Source organism: Trichomycterus rosablanca, chromosome 5 (genome assembly GCF_030014385.1).
Source record: "Trichomycterus rosablanca isolate fTriRos1 chromosome 5, fTriRos1.hap1, whole genome shotgun sequence".
Lineage (NCBI taxonomy): Eukaryota > Metazoa > Chordata > Actinopteri > Siluriformes > Trichomycteridae > Trichomycterus > Trichomycterus rosablanca.
This window is the reverse complement of record NC_085992.1, coordinates 31,468,290-31,485,494: the sequence shown is the minus strand read 5'-3', so window position 1 is coordinate 31,485,494 and position 17,205 is coordinate 31,468,290. Positions and strand designations below refer to the sequence as shown.

Genomic DNA, 17,205 nt, shown 5'->3' with positions numbered 1-17,205 from the left:
AATTCATGAAGTTTGGCACAAAGTGGTGAGAGGCACGACTCATCTATGCATGCAACGACTAAGCCTTTGGTGGATCCTCCATAACCCATCATGATGGGCTGATTAGATAGTGAGCCAGTGTTTAGGTGTTTCCATTAAAGTGGCTGGTGAGAGTAAATCATGACCCCTAAACTATAGAGACATTACATAATAATCATAATTAAGTAAATAAATATATAAATAAATAAGTAAGTGAATGTGTTCAGGGGGAATAGGCAATTAACTATGCAAAAAAAATTGAGGAACTGGGAGATGCCACTAAATTATTTATGGTCAGTAATTATTTAAATAATTAAATTCTTAATATCAGGCATTACTCTCTAATTACTGTTTATTACTCACCTGTTGTTCAAAATGCACCATGATCATCTAACTAAAGTACATATACACAGTATGATGCTTATTTACAGTCAACATTTTTTTTAATAACATGTTATTTACAGAACTTACAGAACAAGGCTATGAATGCAAGATATTCTTATATGGATTTATAGAACCAGTATTTGGTAACAATTGTGAAATGAAACAACATTCAATGTCAACAGCATTGTAAGCATGAACAGCGTTCATTTTGTGATAAGCGTTTATTTGTGATCTTATCTGATAACTCTGATGAGATCCAGGGTGATCCTGCTCCGCTGAAGGTCCACGTTTATAACACGCACTTCAACCCGTTCTCCCGGTCCTAACGCGAGGCTTCTTCTCCTCATGTCAGCAGGCAGTTTATCAGGAGTGATGTAGCGCTTTGGAATGAGGCCAGCTTGGCCCACACCGATATCCACAAAAACCCCAAATAAAGCAGCATTTTCCACACGCCCTGTTAGGACTGTACCTACGTGGAGATCGCTCATGGACACGATCCCTTGCTTAAAGTCAGGCTGCCCGGAGTCTGTGAGGAGAAGACAACGGGACATAAAACAAAAAGGAAAGAAGAGAAGGGAAAGTTCATTCAGACATGTTTCAGGTTGATGATTATGAATCCAGATGTCCGTTCAACTAATCTGATCCAAATCCAGATCTTTTGGCTAATTCAAATCTGCTTTTTTTGTTGTATGCAGAAGCAAATATTACCATTCAAACATAACCAGCATTAAAACAAAGACTGAATTATTTGGCCATAAACAACAAAAGAATGGTTGTAGTAGAAAAAGTGAGGCATTTAAACCTAACAACACTGTACCTACTGTCATAAGTGGTGGTGGAAGTAGTATTATGCACTGGCTTGAATGTGCTGCTAGTAAAAGGCATAAAAATCTTTAAAGAATAAAATAAAGAGAAAGGGCACTCAGGTGGCACATCGATAATTATGCTCGCCCAGTACTGCTGGGACTCAGGGTTCAAATCCCCAGCGGTGCTATCAACCGGTCGGGTATCTACTGTATATACAGACATGATTAGCTATGTCTAGGGGAGGGGGGATGGTGAGGCCCTGCAATGGATTGCCGTCCTGTCCGGGGTGCATTACTGCATTGGGCCCAGTGACTCAAGGAAAACTGGACTAAACACAACCCTGACCAGGATAAATAACACAAAAAATTTTAATACTTCATAAATAAAATAAGCAAACGTTTCATAACATCTTTACTTATTTCTTTTTGTCAAAATGAATCCAAGAGCTGTCGGAAACGGATATAAAAGAGGGTCTAATAGCTGCCTAAAGTAAATAAAACTGCGAGTCCTTACTCAGTCACACTGCTCTTCTAGCGTAAAGCCCCCCCCCTTTTTTTAGAATTAATTTAGTCTCATCCAGGAAGACTTTCTTTGGGAGGTGTGTTTAGATAAACACGACCTCTCCACAGGCTTTGCGGTCCAGGAAACATTCATCTCTGATTATTTTAATCCGGGACACCTTACCTAGTGCATGGTTCACATGGCAGCTATTTGTACAGCTGGTTATAGAGTGAGCTTCATTAGAGCTCTATGTAGTGGAAGGAACCCTGTACAGTCCTGATGGAAAGCTAGTGTCCCAAATATTCCATTATACACAGTGAAGGAAGATACAGTCATGTGAAAAAGATAGGACACCCCATGAAAACCTTCATTTGAACAGTACCGAGAGATGGAGCTTATATCATTAAACAAATAAAACTAAAAAAAATTACTTTTACAACTTAAGTTGTAAAATGTAATGAACAAAAATGGAAATTGATTGTGAGGAAAAAGTTATGTTCACCCTATGTTCTAATAGCTGGTATTTTACCCTTTTGGCTGAAATAACCTCAATTAAAGTTTCCCGTAACCATCTACCAGTCTCCAACATCGACTGGGAGAAAATTTTTCCCACTCCTCCATGCAGAATTTCTTCAGCTGTGTGAGGTTTGAAGGGTTTCTTGCATGGACAGCCTGTTTCAAATCTCCCCACAGCATCTAAGTAGGTCATTCCAGAACTCTCAGTTTCTATCTTTTGAACCATTCCTTGGTGGATTTACTGGAATGTTTTGGGTCGTTGTCATGTTGAATGGTTCAGGTTCAGGTTCAGATTCAGTATTTGGACAGATGGTCTTACATTTTCCTCAAGCACCCTCTGATACAGTGAAATATTCATTGTGGGTTCTATAATGGAGAGCTTGCCAGGCCCTGCTGCTGCAAAACAGCCCCAAACCATGTCATTTCCACTGCCATGCTTCACAGTTGGTATGAGGTTCTTGTGATAAATGCTGTGTTTGGTTTTGCACCAAACATCTCTTCTGTTACTGTGCCCAAATAATTCAACTTTGGATTCATCTGCTCAAAGCACATTGTTCCAGAAGTCCTGGTCTTTGTCTAAGAGTTTCTCTGGCAAACTTTTATCTTGCCCTGATGTTTTTTTGACAGCAAGGGTTTCCTCCTTGCACACCTCCCATGAAAATCAAACTTGTCTCTTTCTGATGATATATGCATGTGCCTTGACATTAACTGTGGCAAGAGCTACCTGTAGGTCCCGTGATGACATTGTAGGATTATTGGAGACTCCTTTACGCATCTTGCGGTCTGCTCTTGGGCTGAACTTGCTAGGACGGCCTGACCTGACCATGTTGGCAGTTGTTTTAAATGTTCTCCACTTGTAAATGATTTTCTGGACAGTGGAATGGCTGATTTCTAATTGTTTTGAGATCTTTTTAAATCCCTTCCCAGACTCATATGCATCTACAACCGTCTTTCTACAGGCCACAGAGAGCTCTTCAGATCTCACCATGGTGATAACACTCATCTCAATCAAGAGCAAACCAGACTAACGTCTGAGGTGTAAATAAAACTCCAATGTCCTCTAACGATGGTCTAATCATTGCAGCTGATGTGGTGCACCTGATTCTAATTTTAGGCATTTTAAGTAGTAATAAATGTGGGGGGTGTCCTAACTTTTTCCTCACAATAAATTTTCATTTTTGTTCATTACATTTTACAACTTGTGTTTAAAAGTATTTTATAAAATTTTTGTTGTTTAGTTATATAAGCTCCATCTCTCAGTACTGTTCATATAAAGTTTAAATGCTCATATGTTTAAAAGGTTCTCATGGGGTGCATGCGTAGGATGACACAAAATGCTGTCTGTGTAAAGAGCTCACTAAGTTTTTAGACAGACCCATTGTTCAACCCAGGCAGTTGGAAAATGGGCAAAAAATGACAAATTTTCTGTTTTTTTTTATTTTTATTTATATTTATATTATTTTAACTTTTTGGTTTACAAAATGCTTTGTCTATGGACATTGCATGGCAGTACATTTGATTATATTTACCTGCTAAATTATTTAGGTGGTGGATCATTCTCAGCACTGCAGTGACACTGACATGGTGGTGGTGTGTTAGTGTGTGTTGTGCTGGTATGAGTGGATCAGACACAGCAGCGCTGAGAGTGTTTAAACACTCACTGTCACTGCTGGACTGAGAATAGTCCAACCAAAAACATCCAGCCAACAGCGCCCTGTAGGCAGCATTCTGTGACCACTGATGAAGGTCTAGAAGATGACCAACTCAAACAGCAGCAATAGATGAGTGATCATCTCTGACTTTACATCTACAAGGTGGAACAACTAGGTAGGAGTGTCTAATAGAGTGGACAGTGAGTGGACATGGTATTTAAAACCCCAGCAGCGCTGCTGTGTCTGATCCACTCATACTAGCACAACACACACTAACACACCACCACCATGTCAGTGTCACTGCAGTGCTGAGAATCAGCCACCACCTAAATAATATCTGCTCTGTGGTGGTCCTGTGGGGGTCTTGACCATTGAAGAACAGGGTGAAAGCAGGCTAAAAAGGTATGTAGAGAAGCAGATGGACTACAGTCAGTAATTGTAGAACTGAAGTGGAGCTGATAAATTACTGACTGTAGGTGGTTTAAATGTTATGGCTGATCGGTGTATTTTTCCTATACCAGACCTACTCCAAAGGCATTATGGCATTAAAATAAATGATCCTCGGGCAGGATGTAAAGAACTTAACATGCATTATCATCCACCACACTAGGAAAACAGTGTCCGGGGTTTTATTCATTCCGAGTAGCTGGGGGTTTGCCACTGGCAGAGCATAACTCTGCTTTTGTCTTTATGCAGCCCCCCCCCCTCTCACTTACTCTCTCTCTTACACACTCTCTCGCTCTCATTAATGATATATCTGTTGGCAACACTGCTTTAATAACTTGAGTCTTCCCCCAAATTACACAGCAAGACTTCAAAAGCTTGGAGCACCGCCCAGATCTCACACAGACCAGAGACAGACTCTGGGGAGCGGTGCAGACAATCAGAGAGAATCAGAGAAGGGAGAGGGAAAGAAACAGACAGAGATACAGACAGAGACACTGAAGTCTCTTTAATCTGCCTGAATTATGGTTGGACGGGGTGACTCCTTTGGTCTGCGTGTGCGAGTGGATTACTTCAAGGAAAAACATACTGGGTATAGCAACTTTTAATGATGCACGATGATGCTGCAATAAACTGTGACATAACATTCCAGCACTTAAATATTACAGATCAATTCTGATCGCTAAACAATTCTCCAGGCATGCTGGGAATTCTGTTTATGTCTGTATATCTGCCCAGTGTGTGTCCTGCCAGAAACCACAGGCATTATAAAAAAATGAAATAAAAAATAACAATCGTGGAAGAAAACAGTGGAAGGAAACATGATCTGAAGCACTGAGTGAGAAGTAGCTGGATCATTCCTACCCTGACGGATGTCGAAGCTGGGTGGTTGAGTGAGGCCATCCATGATGAGCTGCAAAGTCTCAGGGCTGGTGTTAAGAGACTGGGCTAAACACTCCAAACCTCTGCTGCTAATACTGCTTTCAACCCGCTGTCGAAGCTCTGAACTGCCCAGTTGATTCAAAGCACCGCCAGTCTCACGCAAATACCTGCCAAAAGAATCAAAATATTAATGTTCTGGTATGATTGGTCTAAAAAAATAAAATAAAAAAAATAGTAGCTTTTTGTATGGTAAAATTCCCACCCCCCTTTATCTTCCAATCTGGTCCACTGACACTTGTACAACTCCTGATCTGATCACCTCACTCCCCTGATATATGTCCAATGTGTGGATGCTTATCACCTGCCAGTACTGGTTTCCACACAGGGACGTATCTTGCTTGGTAAACCACGCTAAGCTCCATGTGAAGTCTGAACATTTCTCAGCGGTGTGCTAGCGTGTTAGGCCACTGCACCAACTGAGCGCCCAGGAGTTCTGTTTTTTTTTTTTTTTTTTAAACCAAGGACTTACCTGCTTTTACCTATAAACAAACCATACTGGTTAATATATATATACACCGATCAGCCATAACATTAAAACCACGTCCTTGTTTCAGCACACATTGTTATCAGCTCCACTTACCATATAGAAGCACTTTGTAGTTATACAATTACTGACTGTAGTCCATCTGTTTCTCTGCATGCTTTGTTAGCCCCCTTTCATGCTGTTATTCAATGGTCTTCACAGGACCCAGTTAGTGTGTGTTGTGCTGGTATGAGTGGATCAAACACAGCAATGCTGATGGAGTTTTTAAACACCTCATTGTCACTGCTGGACTGAGAATAGTCCACCAACCGAAAATATCCTGTGACCAATGATGAAGGTCTAGAAGATGACCAACTCAAACAGCAGCACTAGATGAGCGATCGTCTCTGACTTTACATCTACAAGGTGGACCAACTAGGTAGGAGTGTCTAATTGAGTGGTCAGTGAGTGGACATGGTATTTAAAAACTCCAGCAGCGCTGCTGTGTCTGATCCACTCATACCAGCACAACACACACTAACACACCACCACCATGTCAGTGTCACTGCAGTGCTGAGAATCATCCACCACCTAAATAATACCTGCTCTGTGGTGGTCCTGTGGGGGTCCTGACCATTGAAGAACGGTGAAAGCAATCTTAAAAAGTATGTAGAGAAACAGATGGACTAAAGTGCTTCTATATGGTAAGTGGAGCTGATAAAATGGAAGGGGAGTGTAGAAACAAGGAGGTGGTTTTAATGTTATGGCTGATCAGTGTACATTGTGCCTTTGTCATTCAGGAGGAACTCAGGCCCATTGCACAAGCGAAAAGTCTGACAGTGGTTTTGAAGATTTCATCACGGTACCCAACAGTAGTCAAGGAACTGTTTGATATCACATGGATGTTTCTGCAACCACCTGCCAAACCATTCCCTTTTTGGGGGTCGTCACTTTCATTTCTACCAAAGCAGGTGAAATTGATTCAAGATTGAAGTTTAATAGACATATGTGTTTGTGTGTCTGTATATATATACAGTGTATCACAAAAGTGAGTACACCCCTCACATTTCTGCAGATATTTAAGTATATCTTTTCATGGGACAACACTGACAAAATGACACTTTGACACAATGAAAAGTAGTCTGTGTGCAGCTTATATAACAGTGTAAATTTATTCTTCCCTCAAAATAACTCAATATACAGCCATTAATGTCTAAACCACCGGCAACAAAAGTGAGTACACCCCTAAGAGACTACACCCCTAAATGTCCAAATTGAGCACTGCTTGTCATTTTCCCTCCAAAATGTCATGTGATTTGTTAGTGTTACTAGGTCTCAGGTGTGCATAAGGAGCAGGTGTGTTCAATTTAGTAGTACAGCTCTCACACTCTCTCATACTGGTCACTGAAAGTTCCAACATGGCACCTCATGGCAAAGAACTCTCTGAGGATCTTAAAAGACGAATTGTTGCGCTACATGAAGATGGCCAAAGCTACAAGAAGATTGCCAACACCCTGAAACTGAGCAGCAGCACAGTGGCCAAGATCATCCAGCGTTTTAAAAGAGCAGGGTCCACTCAGAACAGACCTCGCGTTGGTCGTCCAAAGAAGCTGAGTGCACGTGCTCAGCGTCACATCCAACTGCTGTCTTTGAAAGATAGGCGCAGGAGTGCTGTCAGCATTGCTGCAGAGATTAAAAAGGTGGGGGGTCAGCCTGTCAGTGCTCAGACCATACGCCGCACACTACATCAAATTGGTCTACATGGCTGTCACCCCAGAAGGAAGCCTCTTCTGAAGTCTCTACACAAGAAAGCCCGCAAACAGTTTGCTGAAGACATGTCAACAAAGGACATGGATTACTGGAACTATGTCCTATGGTCTGATGAGACCAAGATTAATTTGTTTGGTTCAGATGGTCTCAAGCATGTGTGGAGGCAATCAGGTGAGGAGTACAAAGATAAGTGTGTCATGCCTACAGTCCAGCATGGTGGTGGGAATGCCATGGTCTGGGGCTGCATGAGTGCAGCAGGTGTTGGGGAGTTACATTTCATTGAGGGACACATGAACTCCAATATGTACTGTGAAATACTGAAGCAGAGCATGATCCCCTCCCTCCGAAAACTGGGTCGCAGGGCAGTGTTCCAGCATGATAATGACCCCAAACACACCTCTAAGATGACCACTGCTTTATTGAAGAGGCTGAGGGTAAAGGTGATGGACTGGCCAAGCATGTCTCCAGACCTAAACCCAATAGAACATCTTTGGGGCATCCTCAAGCGGAAGGTAGAGGAGCGCAAAGTCTCGAATATCCGCCAGCTCCGTGATGTCGTCATGGAGGAGTGGAAAAGCATTCCAGTGGCAACCTGTGAAGCTCTGGTAAACTCCATGCCCAGGAGAGTTACACTCACTCAACACTCATTTTGTCAGTGTTGTCCCATGAAAAGATATACTTAAATATCTGCAGAAATGTGAGGGGTGTACTCACTTTTGTGATACCACAAAAGTGAGTACACCCCTCACATTTCTGCAGATATTTAAGTATATCTTTTCATGGGACAACACTGACAAAATGACACTTTGACACAATGAAAAGTAGTCTGTGTGCAGCTTATATAACAGTGTAAATTTATTCTTCCCTCAAAATAACTCAATATACAGCCATTAATGTCTAAACCACCGGCAACAAAAGTGAGTACACCCCTTAGTGAAAGTTCCTGAAGTGTCAATATTTTGTGTGGCCACCATTATTTCCCAGAAATGCCTTAACTCTCCTGGGCATGGAGTTTACCAGAGCTTCACAGGTTGCCACTGGAATGCTTTTCCACTCCTCCATGACGACATCACGGAGCTGGCGGATATTCGAGACTTTGCGCTCCTCCACCTTCCGCTTGAGGATGCCCCAAAGATGTTCTATTGGGTTTAGGTCTGGAGACATGCTTGGCCAGTCCATCACCTTTACCCTCAGCCTCTTCAATAAAGCAGTGGTCGTCTTAGAGGTGTGTTTGGGGTCATTATCATGCTGGAACACTGCCCTGCGACCCAGTTTCTGGAGGGAGGGGATCATGCTCTGCTTCAGTATTTCACAGTACATATTGGAGTTCATGTGTCCCTCAATGAAATGTAACTCCCCAACACCTGCTGCACTCATGCAGCCCCAGACCATGGCATTCCCACCACCATGCTTGACTGTAGGCATGACACACTTATCTTTGTACTCCTCACCTGATTGCTGCCACAAATGCTTGAGACCATCTGAACCAAACAAATTAATCTTGGTCTCATCAGACCATAGGACATGGTTCCAGTAATCCATGTCCTTTGTTGACATGTCTTCAGCAAACTGTTTGCGGGCTTTCTTGTGTAGAGACTTCAGAGGAGGCTTCCTTCTGGGGTGACAGCCATGCAGACCAATTTGATGTAGTGTGCGGCGTATGGTCTGAGCACTGACAGGCTGACCCCCCACCTTTTCAATCTCTGCAGCAATGCTGACAGCACTCCTGCGCCTATCTTTCAAAGACAGCAGTTGGATGTGACGCTGAGCACGTGCACTCAGCTTCTTTGGACGACCAACGCGAGGTCTGTTCTGAGTGGACCCTGCTCTTTTAAAACGCTGGATGATCTTGGCCACTGTGCTGCAGCTCAGTTTCAGGGTGTTGGCAATCTTCTTGTAGCCTTGGCCATCTTCATGTAGCGCAACAATTCGTCTTTTAAGATCCTCAGAGAGTTCTTTGCCATGAGGTGCCATGTTGGAACTTTCAGTGACCAGTATGAGAGAGTGTGAGAGCTGTACTACAAAATTGAACACACCTGCTCCCTATGCACACCTGAGACCTAGTAACACTAACAAATCACATGACATTTTGGAGGGAAAATGACAAGCAGTGCTCAATTTGGACATTTAGGGGTGTAGTCTCTTAGGGGTGTACTCACTTTTGTTGCCGGTGGTTTAGACATTAATGGCTGTATATCGAGTTATTTTGAGGGAAGAATAAATTTACACTGTTATATAAGCTGCACACAGACTACTTTTCATTGTGTCAAAGTGTCATTTTGTCAGTGTTGTCCCATGAAAAGATATACTTAAATATCTGCAGAAATGTGAGGGGTGTACTCACTTTTGTGATACACTGTATATGTGTGTGTGTATGAATAAATAGATAAATAGATAGTCAAAGTCTAAAGTGTGATAAACCTGTAAAGGTACACCAATCAGGCATAACATTATGACCACCTTCCTAATATTGTGTTGGTCCCCCTTTTGCTGCCAAAACAGCCCTGACCCGTCGAGGCATGGACTCCACTAGACCCCTGAAGGTGTGCTGTGGTATCTGGCACTAAGATGTTAGCAGCAGATCCTTTAACTACTGTACGTTGCGAGGTGGGGCCTCCATGGATTGGACTTGTTTGTCCAGCACATCCCACAGATGCTCAAGTGGATTGAGATCTGGGGAATTTGGAGGCCAAGTCAACACCTCAAATGCTTAGGTAGGTGGTACATGTCAAAGCAACATCCACATGGATGGCAGGACCCAAAGTTTCCCAGCAGAACATTGCCCAAAGTCACACTGCCTCTGCCGACTTGCCTTTTTTCCATAGTGCATCCCAGTGCCATGTGTGCCAGCCTTCAGTTTCCACGTGCATCAATAAGCCTTGGCCGCCCATGACCCTGTCGCCAGTTTACCACTGTTTCTTCCTTGGACCACTTTTGATAGATACTGACCACTGCAGACCGGAAACACCCCACAAGAGCTGCAGTTTTGGAGATGCTCTGACCCAGTCGCTTAAATTCTTACGCTTGCCCATTTTTCCTGCTTCTAACACATGAACTTTAAGGATAAAATGTTCACTTGCTGCCTAATGTATCCCACCCACTAACAGGTGCTGTGATGAGATTATTAGTGCTGTATACTTCACCTGTCACCAGTGTATGTTGGCTTAACAGTGAATGCTAACAAAGATTTCTTTTGAAAATGATTTTAAAAGCCATTCTGTGATTTCTGAAGGCACCGCTCAAAGTTTTAAAATGACTGTGTCTTAAATTGCACATCAACGTGCTAAGTAGTATCTAATAGTACCTAACAGTGCCCTTTAAATGGTTTAGGTACACACCATGTAACAGCAAAGCCAGAAGATTCTCACTTCTGCATAAAAATCACCAGATTGTGCAGTTAATACATGAAGCGGTTTCTCATAAGTTAGGATCATATCATTTGTATATAGAAACGTTAGACCTTACTGTAGCATAACAAGCCATCTTCATGAATTACAGTGTATTGGAGCTTAATGCTATACTGTTATACATGAGAAAAGAAACAAACATTTTACCTTCAAGGCTTACATGTGTTATACAGTAAGCATTTCTAATGTTGGAAAGAGTTTAGAAATGTTGTGGGTGTTTTTATTATTATTTTTAACAACCTTTCTGAGCCATCAAATATTGCTAAGAGAGTAGTGATGACATCTGATTTGTAAAAAAAACAAGTAACTTAGTAAGTTATCTATGTCGCAACTATTTAAAGACTCTTTTTTGCTAAGTACTGTGCGTACAGCCTTCATCTTGAACAGATGACAGCTGTACCTCCACTGTCCGATCATAAAAATCTAAATATATTTTCTATTTCTCACATCTTTCCTGAGGTTTACTGATGTGTGCACAGGCTAAGATCTTACAGCATGTGCTCATATAAGTGTGCATCTGGGTGTGTGTCAAAATCACATGCTAATGTAGATTCTTTCATATCCTGCTTTTCTAATTATGATGAAGATATTGTAACGTAAAGCCACTTTAATAGATCTCCTAAGAATAAAAAAGTTCAATCTTTTAAAGTTCCTAACAAAGGCCAGACTATGGAGAAAGGCACGCACACAGTGTAGGTTATAAGGCAGTAAAGTTCTCAAGCTCCAGAGAGGTCTTAAAGAATGGCTTTTTAATAGAGCTCCCAAGAGGCTGGCACACATGAGTAAAACCCCCTCCCTGTTCTCTCGCTATCCCTTAATTTTCCCCATCCCGACTCAGCCCGAGGCTGAAGGCCCAACTAGCACAGAGGAGACATAAGAAAGGAGTGGAGGTGAGAATAATTAAGCTCTAAATCCTGATCTCCAGGGTCCCAAAAATAAAGGCTCTGTCTCCTTCTATAAATCATCTTGCTTTGTATGTATATTAAAGAATCCACTGGTGGGGCCTCAGTATGACAACAGGAGCACTCCCTTGAACCAAAGCTCGACCTAACATAGAGCAAATCCAGACACGGGGGTTTACCTCACTCTACCCCAGCAGCTATAACATGTAACAGAGAGCCGGCAAAATACCTTCGCCTACGTACTGTATGAGACAGGAGCAGTTAGCTCTCAGGAAACAGTCCAGGGAATGGGAATTACAGACGTACACAGAGAGAGCAATTCATTTTTACCAGATTATATTTCTAACAGAGATTACACAGGTCTTAACTAATAATGCATGAGCATGAAAAACGTTTAAGATTTATGAATGTTTATGTAGTCGATTACTTGCATTTTCAATTGGAACATAACAGACTTGGAAGACTAAAGACCAGGGTTAAAAAAAAAAAAGCAAATTCTCTGAACAATAAAGGTTGTAGAATAGAAAAATGCCTTTGTCAGACATACATACTGTATACAGTACAATGAAATTATTCTTCTGCATATTCCAGCTTGCTTGAATGCTGGGGTCAGAGCGCAGGGTCAGCCACTGTACAGCGCCTGTGGAGCCAGGAGGGTTAACAGTGGCTGCATAAGACGAGATTTAAATCAACAACCTTTTGATTAATGGCCCCAAAGCTTTACCCACCAGGTTACCACTGTCCCTGTAGGTGTCAACACTAAAATTGACAACACAATGACACTGGCATGTCAGTTAGTGTATTGCAATGGTCAAGTTGCCTAAACGTTATGTAATGGCAATTACAAACATGTATTTATTTATTTATTTCTTTATTAGGATTTTAAAGTCATGTTTTGCACTTTCATACCAGGACAGGTAGTTACTGGTTAAACAAGTTTACAAGTTTAATGTCAAGCCCAGTCACAATTTTGTATCTTCAATTTACCTCACTTGCATGTCTTTGGACTGTGGGAAGAAACCGGAGCTCCTTGAGGAAACCCACACAGACAGGAGGAGAACATGTCAACTCCACACAAAAAGGACCCAGATTGCTCCACCTGGGAATCAAACCCAGGACCTTCTTGCTGTAAGGCGAGAGTGCTACCCACCAAGCCACCGTGCTGCCCCCCAATTACAGACATTTTTCTTTAGAGTCTAAGCAAAGTTCACACATGATGAACAGTTCCATTTGTTAATCATGGTTCAACTATGTCAAAACTAATTTGTTTGGTACCATTACTTACCATTACTTACAACTGGGGTCAGTGGAGTGACACAGGTATGGTGAATTTTTTTTTTATTCTTAACAGCAATGCTGGGTAGTTTTTCAACCAATCAGGTGGCATGGTTGGAACAACCGGTTAAATGATGTAGCAAAGTATCAACTAAAGGTGCACTGAATAATCATAGCTTCTTTAAAACCACTGGCTGAAGGTGGGCTAAAGAAAGACTTTTTTGATTTATTGCAACATTATTACATTATGACCACTGACAGGTGAAGTGTATAACACTGATTATCTCTTCATCACAGCACCAAGCGTAAGAATTTAAGCGAGTTTGACAAGGGCCAAATTGTGATGGCTAGACGACTGGGTCAGAGCCTCTCCAAAACTGCAGCTCTTTTGGGGTGTTCCCTGTCTGCAGTGGTCAGTATCTATCAAAAGTGGTCCAAGGAAGGAACAGTGGTAAACCGGCGACAGGGTCATGGGCGGCCAAGGCTCATTGATGCACGTGGGGAGCGAAGACTGACCCGTGTGGTCCGATCCAACAGACGAGCTAGTGTAGCTCAGATTGCTGAAGAAGTTAATGCTGGTTCTGATAGAAAGGTATCAGAATACACAGTGCATCACAGATTGTTGCTTGTGGGGCAGCAAAAGGGGGACCAACACAATATTAGGAAGGTGGTCATAATGTTATGCCTGATCGGTGTAAATGAACAAAGGAAATGCTGAATTGATGGTAAAAGGAAACTGGCTATTTAGCAAAAATAGTTCTGATAAATAATTGCCCTACAGCAGTTATTTAGCCCTTGAAATTTTCAAGCAGCTGACACCTTGTCTTGCGTAGCAACAGCTTTTAAATGCAGTACAAGTGCACCATATATCCGAGTTCATTCCTCATGTCCCTCTAAAAGGAAATTTCCAACTGTTCAGTGGAAATAACATGCATACACATCCAGGACTGTGAATGTGTGTGTGTTTCAAAACGTGGGAGGTCAGCATGTCCAGTGGTGGATGAGGAATGCGGGGTTGGAGGACACGCTGCCGAGCCAGTACGCTGACGGATAGACGTCGCCGTGGCAGCCTGACGCCAGCCGTCCAGCCGCTGCAGCTGTCCACAGAGTGACTGACAAGGCAGGTGGACTTAAATCCCGCCCACTTCCTGCGATGATATTGAAACATGTGCTGGTGCAGTAGCTAACAAATTACAACACACTACCCTAAAAACAGACACCCACCACCACCATAACAGACTATGTCCATCTATGAGTTGTTTATTTGAAAACTTGAAGTCATATAATTTAAATAGTAAGATTCATTTTGATGGCTGATTCTGATTATATATATATATATATATATATATATATATATATATATATATATACTGTATATACAGGTATATATACAGTATATATAATCAGAATCAGCCATCAAAATGAATTTAAATTATATGACTTCATATATATAATATATATATACGTATATATTAGTAGTTAGTATTTTGTTACCACAGAACACCCACATAGCAAACATGCTCACAGGCTGTCATGGCGAGTGCCCACAGACAGTGGTCCGAGCACGGACAAGCCACAAAGTCATAGATTGTCGGGCGACCAAGACTCTGATGCCAGATGACAAAGAGGCTTTGGTGACTGAGACAGACCAACAGAATAGCTACTGTGCCTCAACCTGTTGAACATTTTCAAACTGATAATAAGGTAGATGTGTAATAATAAACAATGCATCAATCATTTGTGTGTGCACCTATGATGCACATACAGCCATCAAAACTGGACATCAGAGCTAAACTGGTCCGCCAAATTCCGCTTCCTCCAAAATAATGCGTATGGCAGGCACTTGTGCATCTTCTACCCTTGGATTACAGAAGTATTTTATCCAAGGTTTCTGCTTACTACACAAACTGAGCAAGTAATCAAGTGAGGGAAATCTTAAATATATTTAGCACCAGACAAAGAAGTGATACGTTTGAACCCCAACTTTTGAACCACCCTCGCTCCAATTCTGTCCATGTTCTCCACATCGCCGATATCACAGGGCCGTATGTTTAAGGTAACTTTATACATGTACACAATTCCCGAAGGCCTGTTATGAATATGTGTGTGGTTGGCAGTAAATGTGGTGTAGGAGTGCAACTAAACTTTGTGTACAAACTGTGCTGCAGCTGTTTGTAACTGCGCCAGTTTTTCAGCCACGTCTCCTCTGAGAATTGCAGCACACGTTTTAGCGTTTACTCGTGCTGCTTTTATTTGCTCTTTATTTAAATTACATGCATTTTTAAATATATTACAGTGTCAAATGTAATGACATGAGTTAATTAAACCAAGAATAAATTATTCATATTCCGACTTGATTTTACGTGCATGTCACAACCTGTGGTGTACAGCAGTTTGACTTAAGGATAATTTTTACTAGTATCCCCCTTAATTACATTTATTTATTAGGACTTTAACGTCATGTTTTACACACTCTGGTTACAATGATGACAGAAACGGTAGTTAGTCATTAAACAAGATTCATCAGTTCACAAGTTTAATGTCAAACACAATCACGGACAATTTTGTCTCTTCAATTCACCTCACTTGCATGTCTTTGAACTGTGGGAGAAAACCAGAGCTCCCAGAGGAAACCCACTCAGACACGGGGAGAACATGCAACTCCACACAAAAAGGACCCGGACCACCCCACCTGGGGATTGAATCCAGGACCTTCTTGCTGTGAGGCGACAGTGCTAAACACTGATCCACCGTGCCGGCCTCTTTATTTACATAAGATGCATTTTTAAATATATTACAGTGTCAAATGTAATGACACACGAGTTAATCAAACAACAATCAAACAACCTGTGGTGTGTAGCAGTCTGACAAAGATAATTTTTTACTAGTCTTCTCCCTTAATTAAAAAAAAGAAACCTTACAAAAAAACGTTAAAAAAATGAGCACACATTCATGGAGCAATTTTGGCCCATCCTTCCAAAATTTCTAAAGTTCTGCTCTATATACACCTATATTCAGGGCTTATTATATACATTTAACACGGTTAAGGTGGAAACCCTGATTGGGTAACATTTTTCTTTATATTAAATCAATCGTGTTGCTTTGTCTTATTTGCAATATGTTGCTTATTCATAGTTTATGGTTTTTAGCAGTAGGACTTTATTAAAGGTTTCTTTAAATTGCAAACCACACATTTTCTTGTGCAGAGATGTGAGAGGCTGTTCCATGGACAACCATCTCTGCAGCACTCCATAAATCAGGCATTTATGACAAGGTGGCAGGATGAAAGCCAAGGGCTTATGACAGCCTGCATGGACTTCACTAAACAGCATGTAAGGGACAAATCAAAAAACAAATCAACATGAGCTTATCAACGGCTGCGTCAGGGAGACTGATAAGAACTGAGGAAGAATGAATGCAGACAAATAAATGTCAACAAGCAAACAAAACAATACTGAAGCGGCTTCACAGCAAGTCTCAGAATGTCCCTGTCCAGACTAAAAATAGTAAGCTTCATTTTGATGACTGATTCTGATTAGTTAGATTGATGGTAGTTTGTGAGTTGTAACCCAACTAACCCACACTAACCCAAAAATTCCAAGTACTGCAGCAAACAACTAAATAACATTATGAAATCAGAACCTGCATGCTAAGCTAAATGCCAGGCAAACAGACTAGTGAACAAAATGGACTAAAACCAAAAATTGTACATGAGTGCTGATGGCTGGTTTTACTACTGTGGAATAAATTATAGAGAAAATCCCAGCAATTAAGATTTCAATCAACATAAGGTTACACAAGGCTTGTATTTAACAAATCATTTACAATCTGAGTTTATATGCAGGTAGGTAGCAGGCTGCTAACCAATCGCATACTACAGCAGCATAAAGAAAGGGTCCTCACACAATTAATAATTAACCATAGTTTTCAGAATTATTTACTACTAAATAAATGTGTTTTAAAGGTTTGACTTGTTATGACTTGTATTACTGAAAACATGGCCAAATAAACAGATTTGGTTACTTAAATCTCACGCATAAATTACACTCATACCTACAGTGACAACTGTGAGCTAACACACCCATCAGCCATTACATCAAAACCACCCGTCTAATAGGCAAAAG

General features: G+C 41.4%; 1 protein-coding gene across 2 annotated transcripts in view; it reads right to left on the bottom strand.

The window, feature by feature from the left end:
• Positions 1-400: 400 nt before the first annotated feature.
• Positions 401-17,205, bottom strand: part of srbd1 (S1 RNA binding domain 1) — a 114,213-nt gene continuing 97,408 nt past the window's right edge. Inside the window, exons 19-20 of one of the 2 annotated variants that reach the window (XM_062995054.1) lie at positions 5,187-5,371; positions 401-928 (exon numbers count right to left, since the gene is read on the bottom strand). In XM_062995054.1, coding sequence (XP_062851124.1) covers positions 636-928; positions 5,187-5,371 — 478 coding nt within the window. In that variant the 3' untranslated portion in view covers positions 401-635. Of the gene's footprint in view, positions 929-5,186; positions 5,372-17,205 lie in introns of those variants that run through there. The other variant, XR_010012384.1, reaches the window with a different exon arrangement.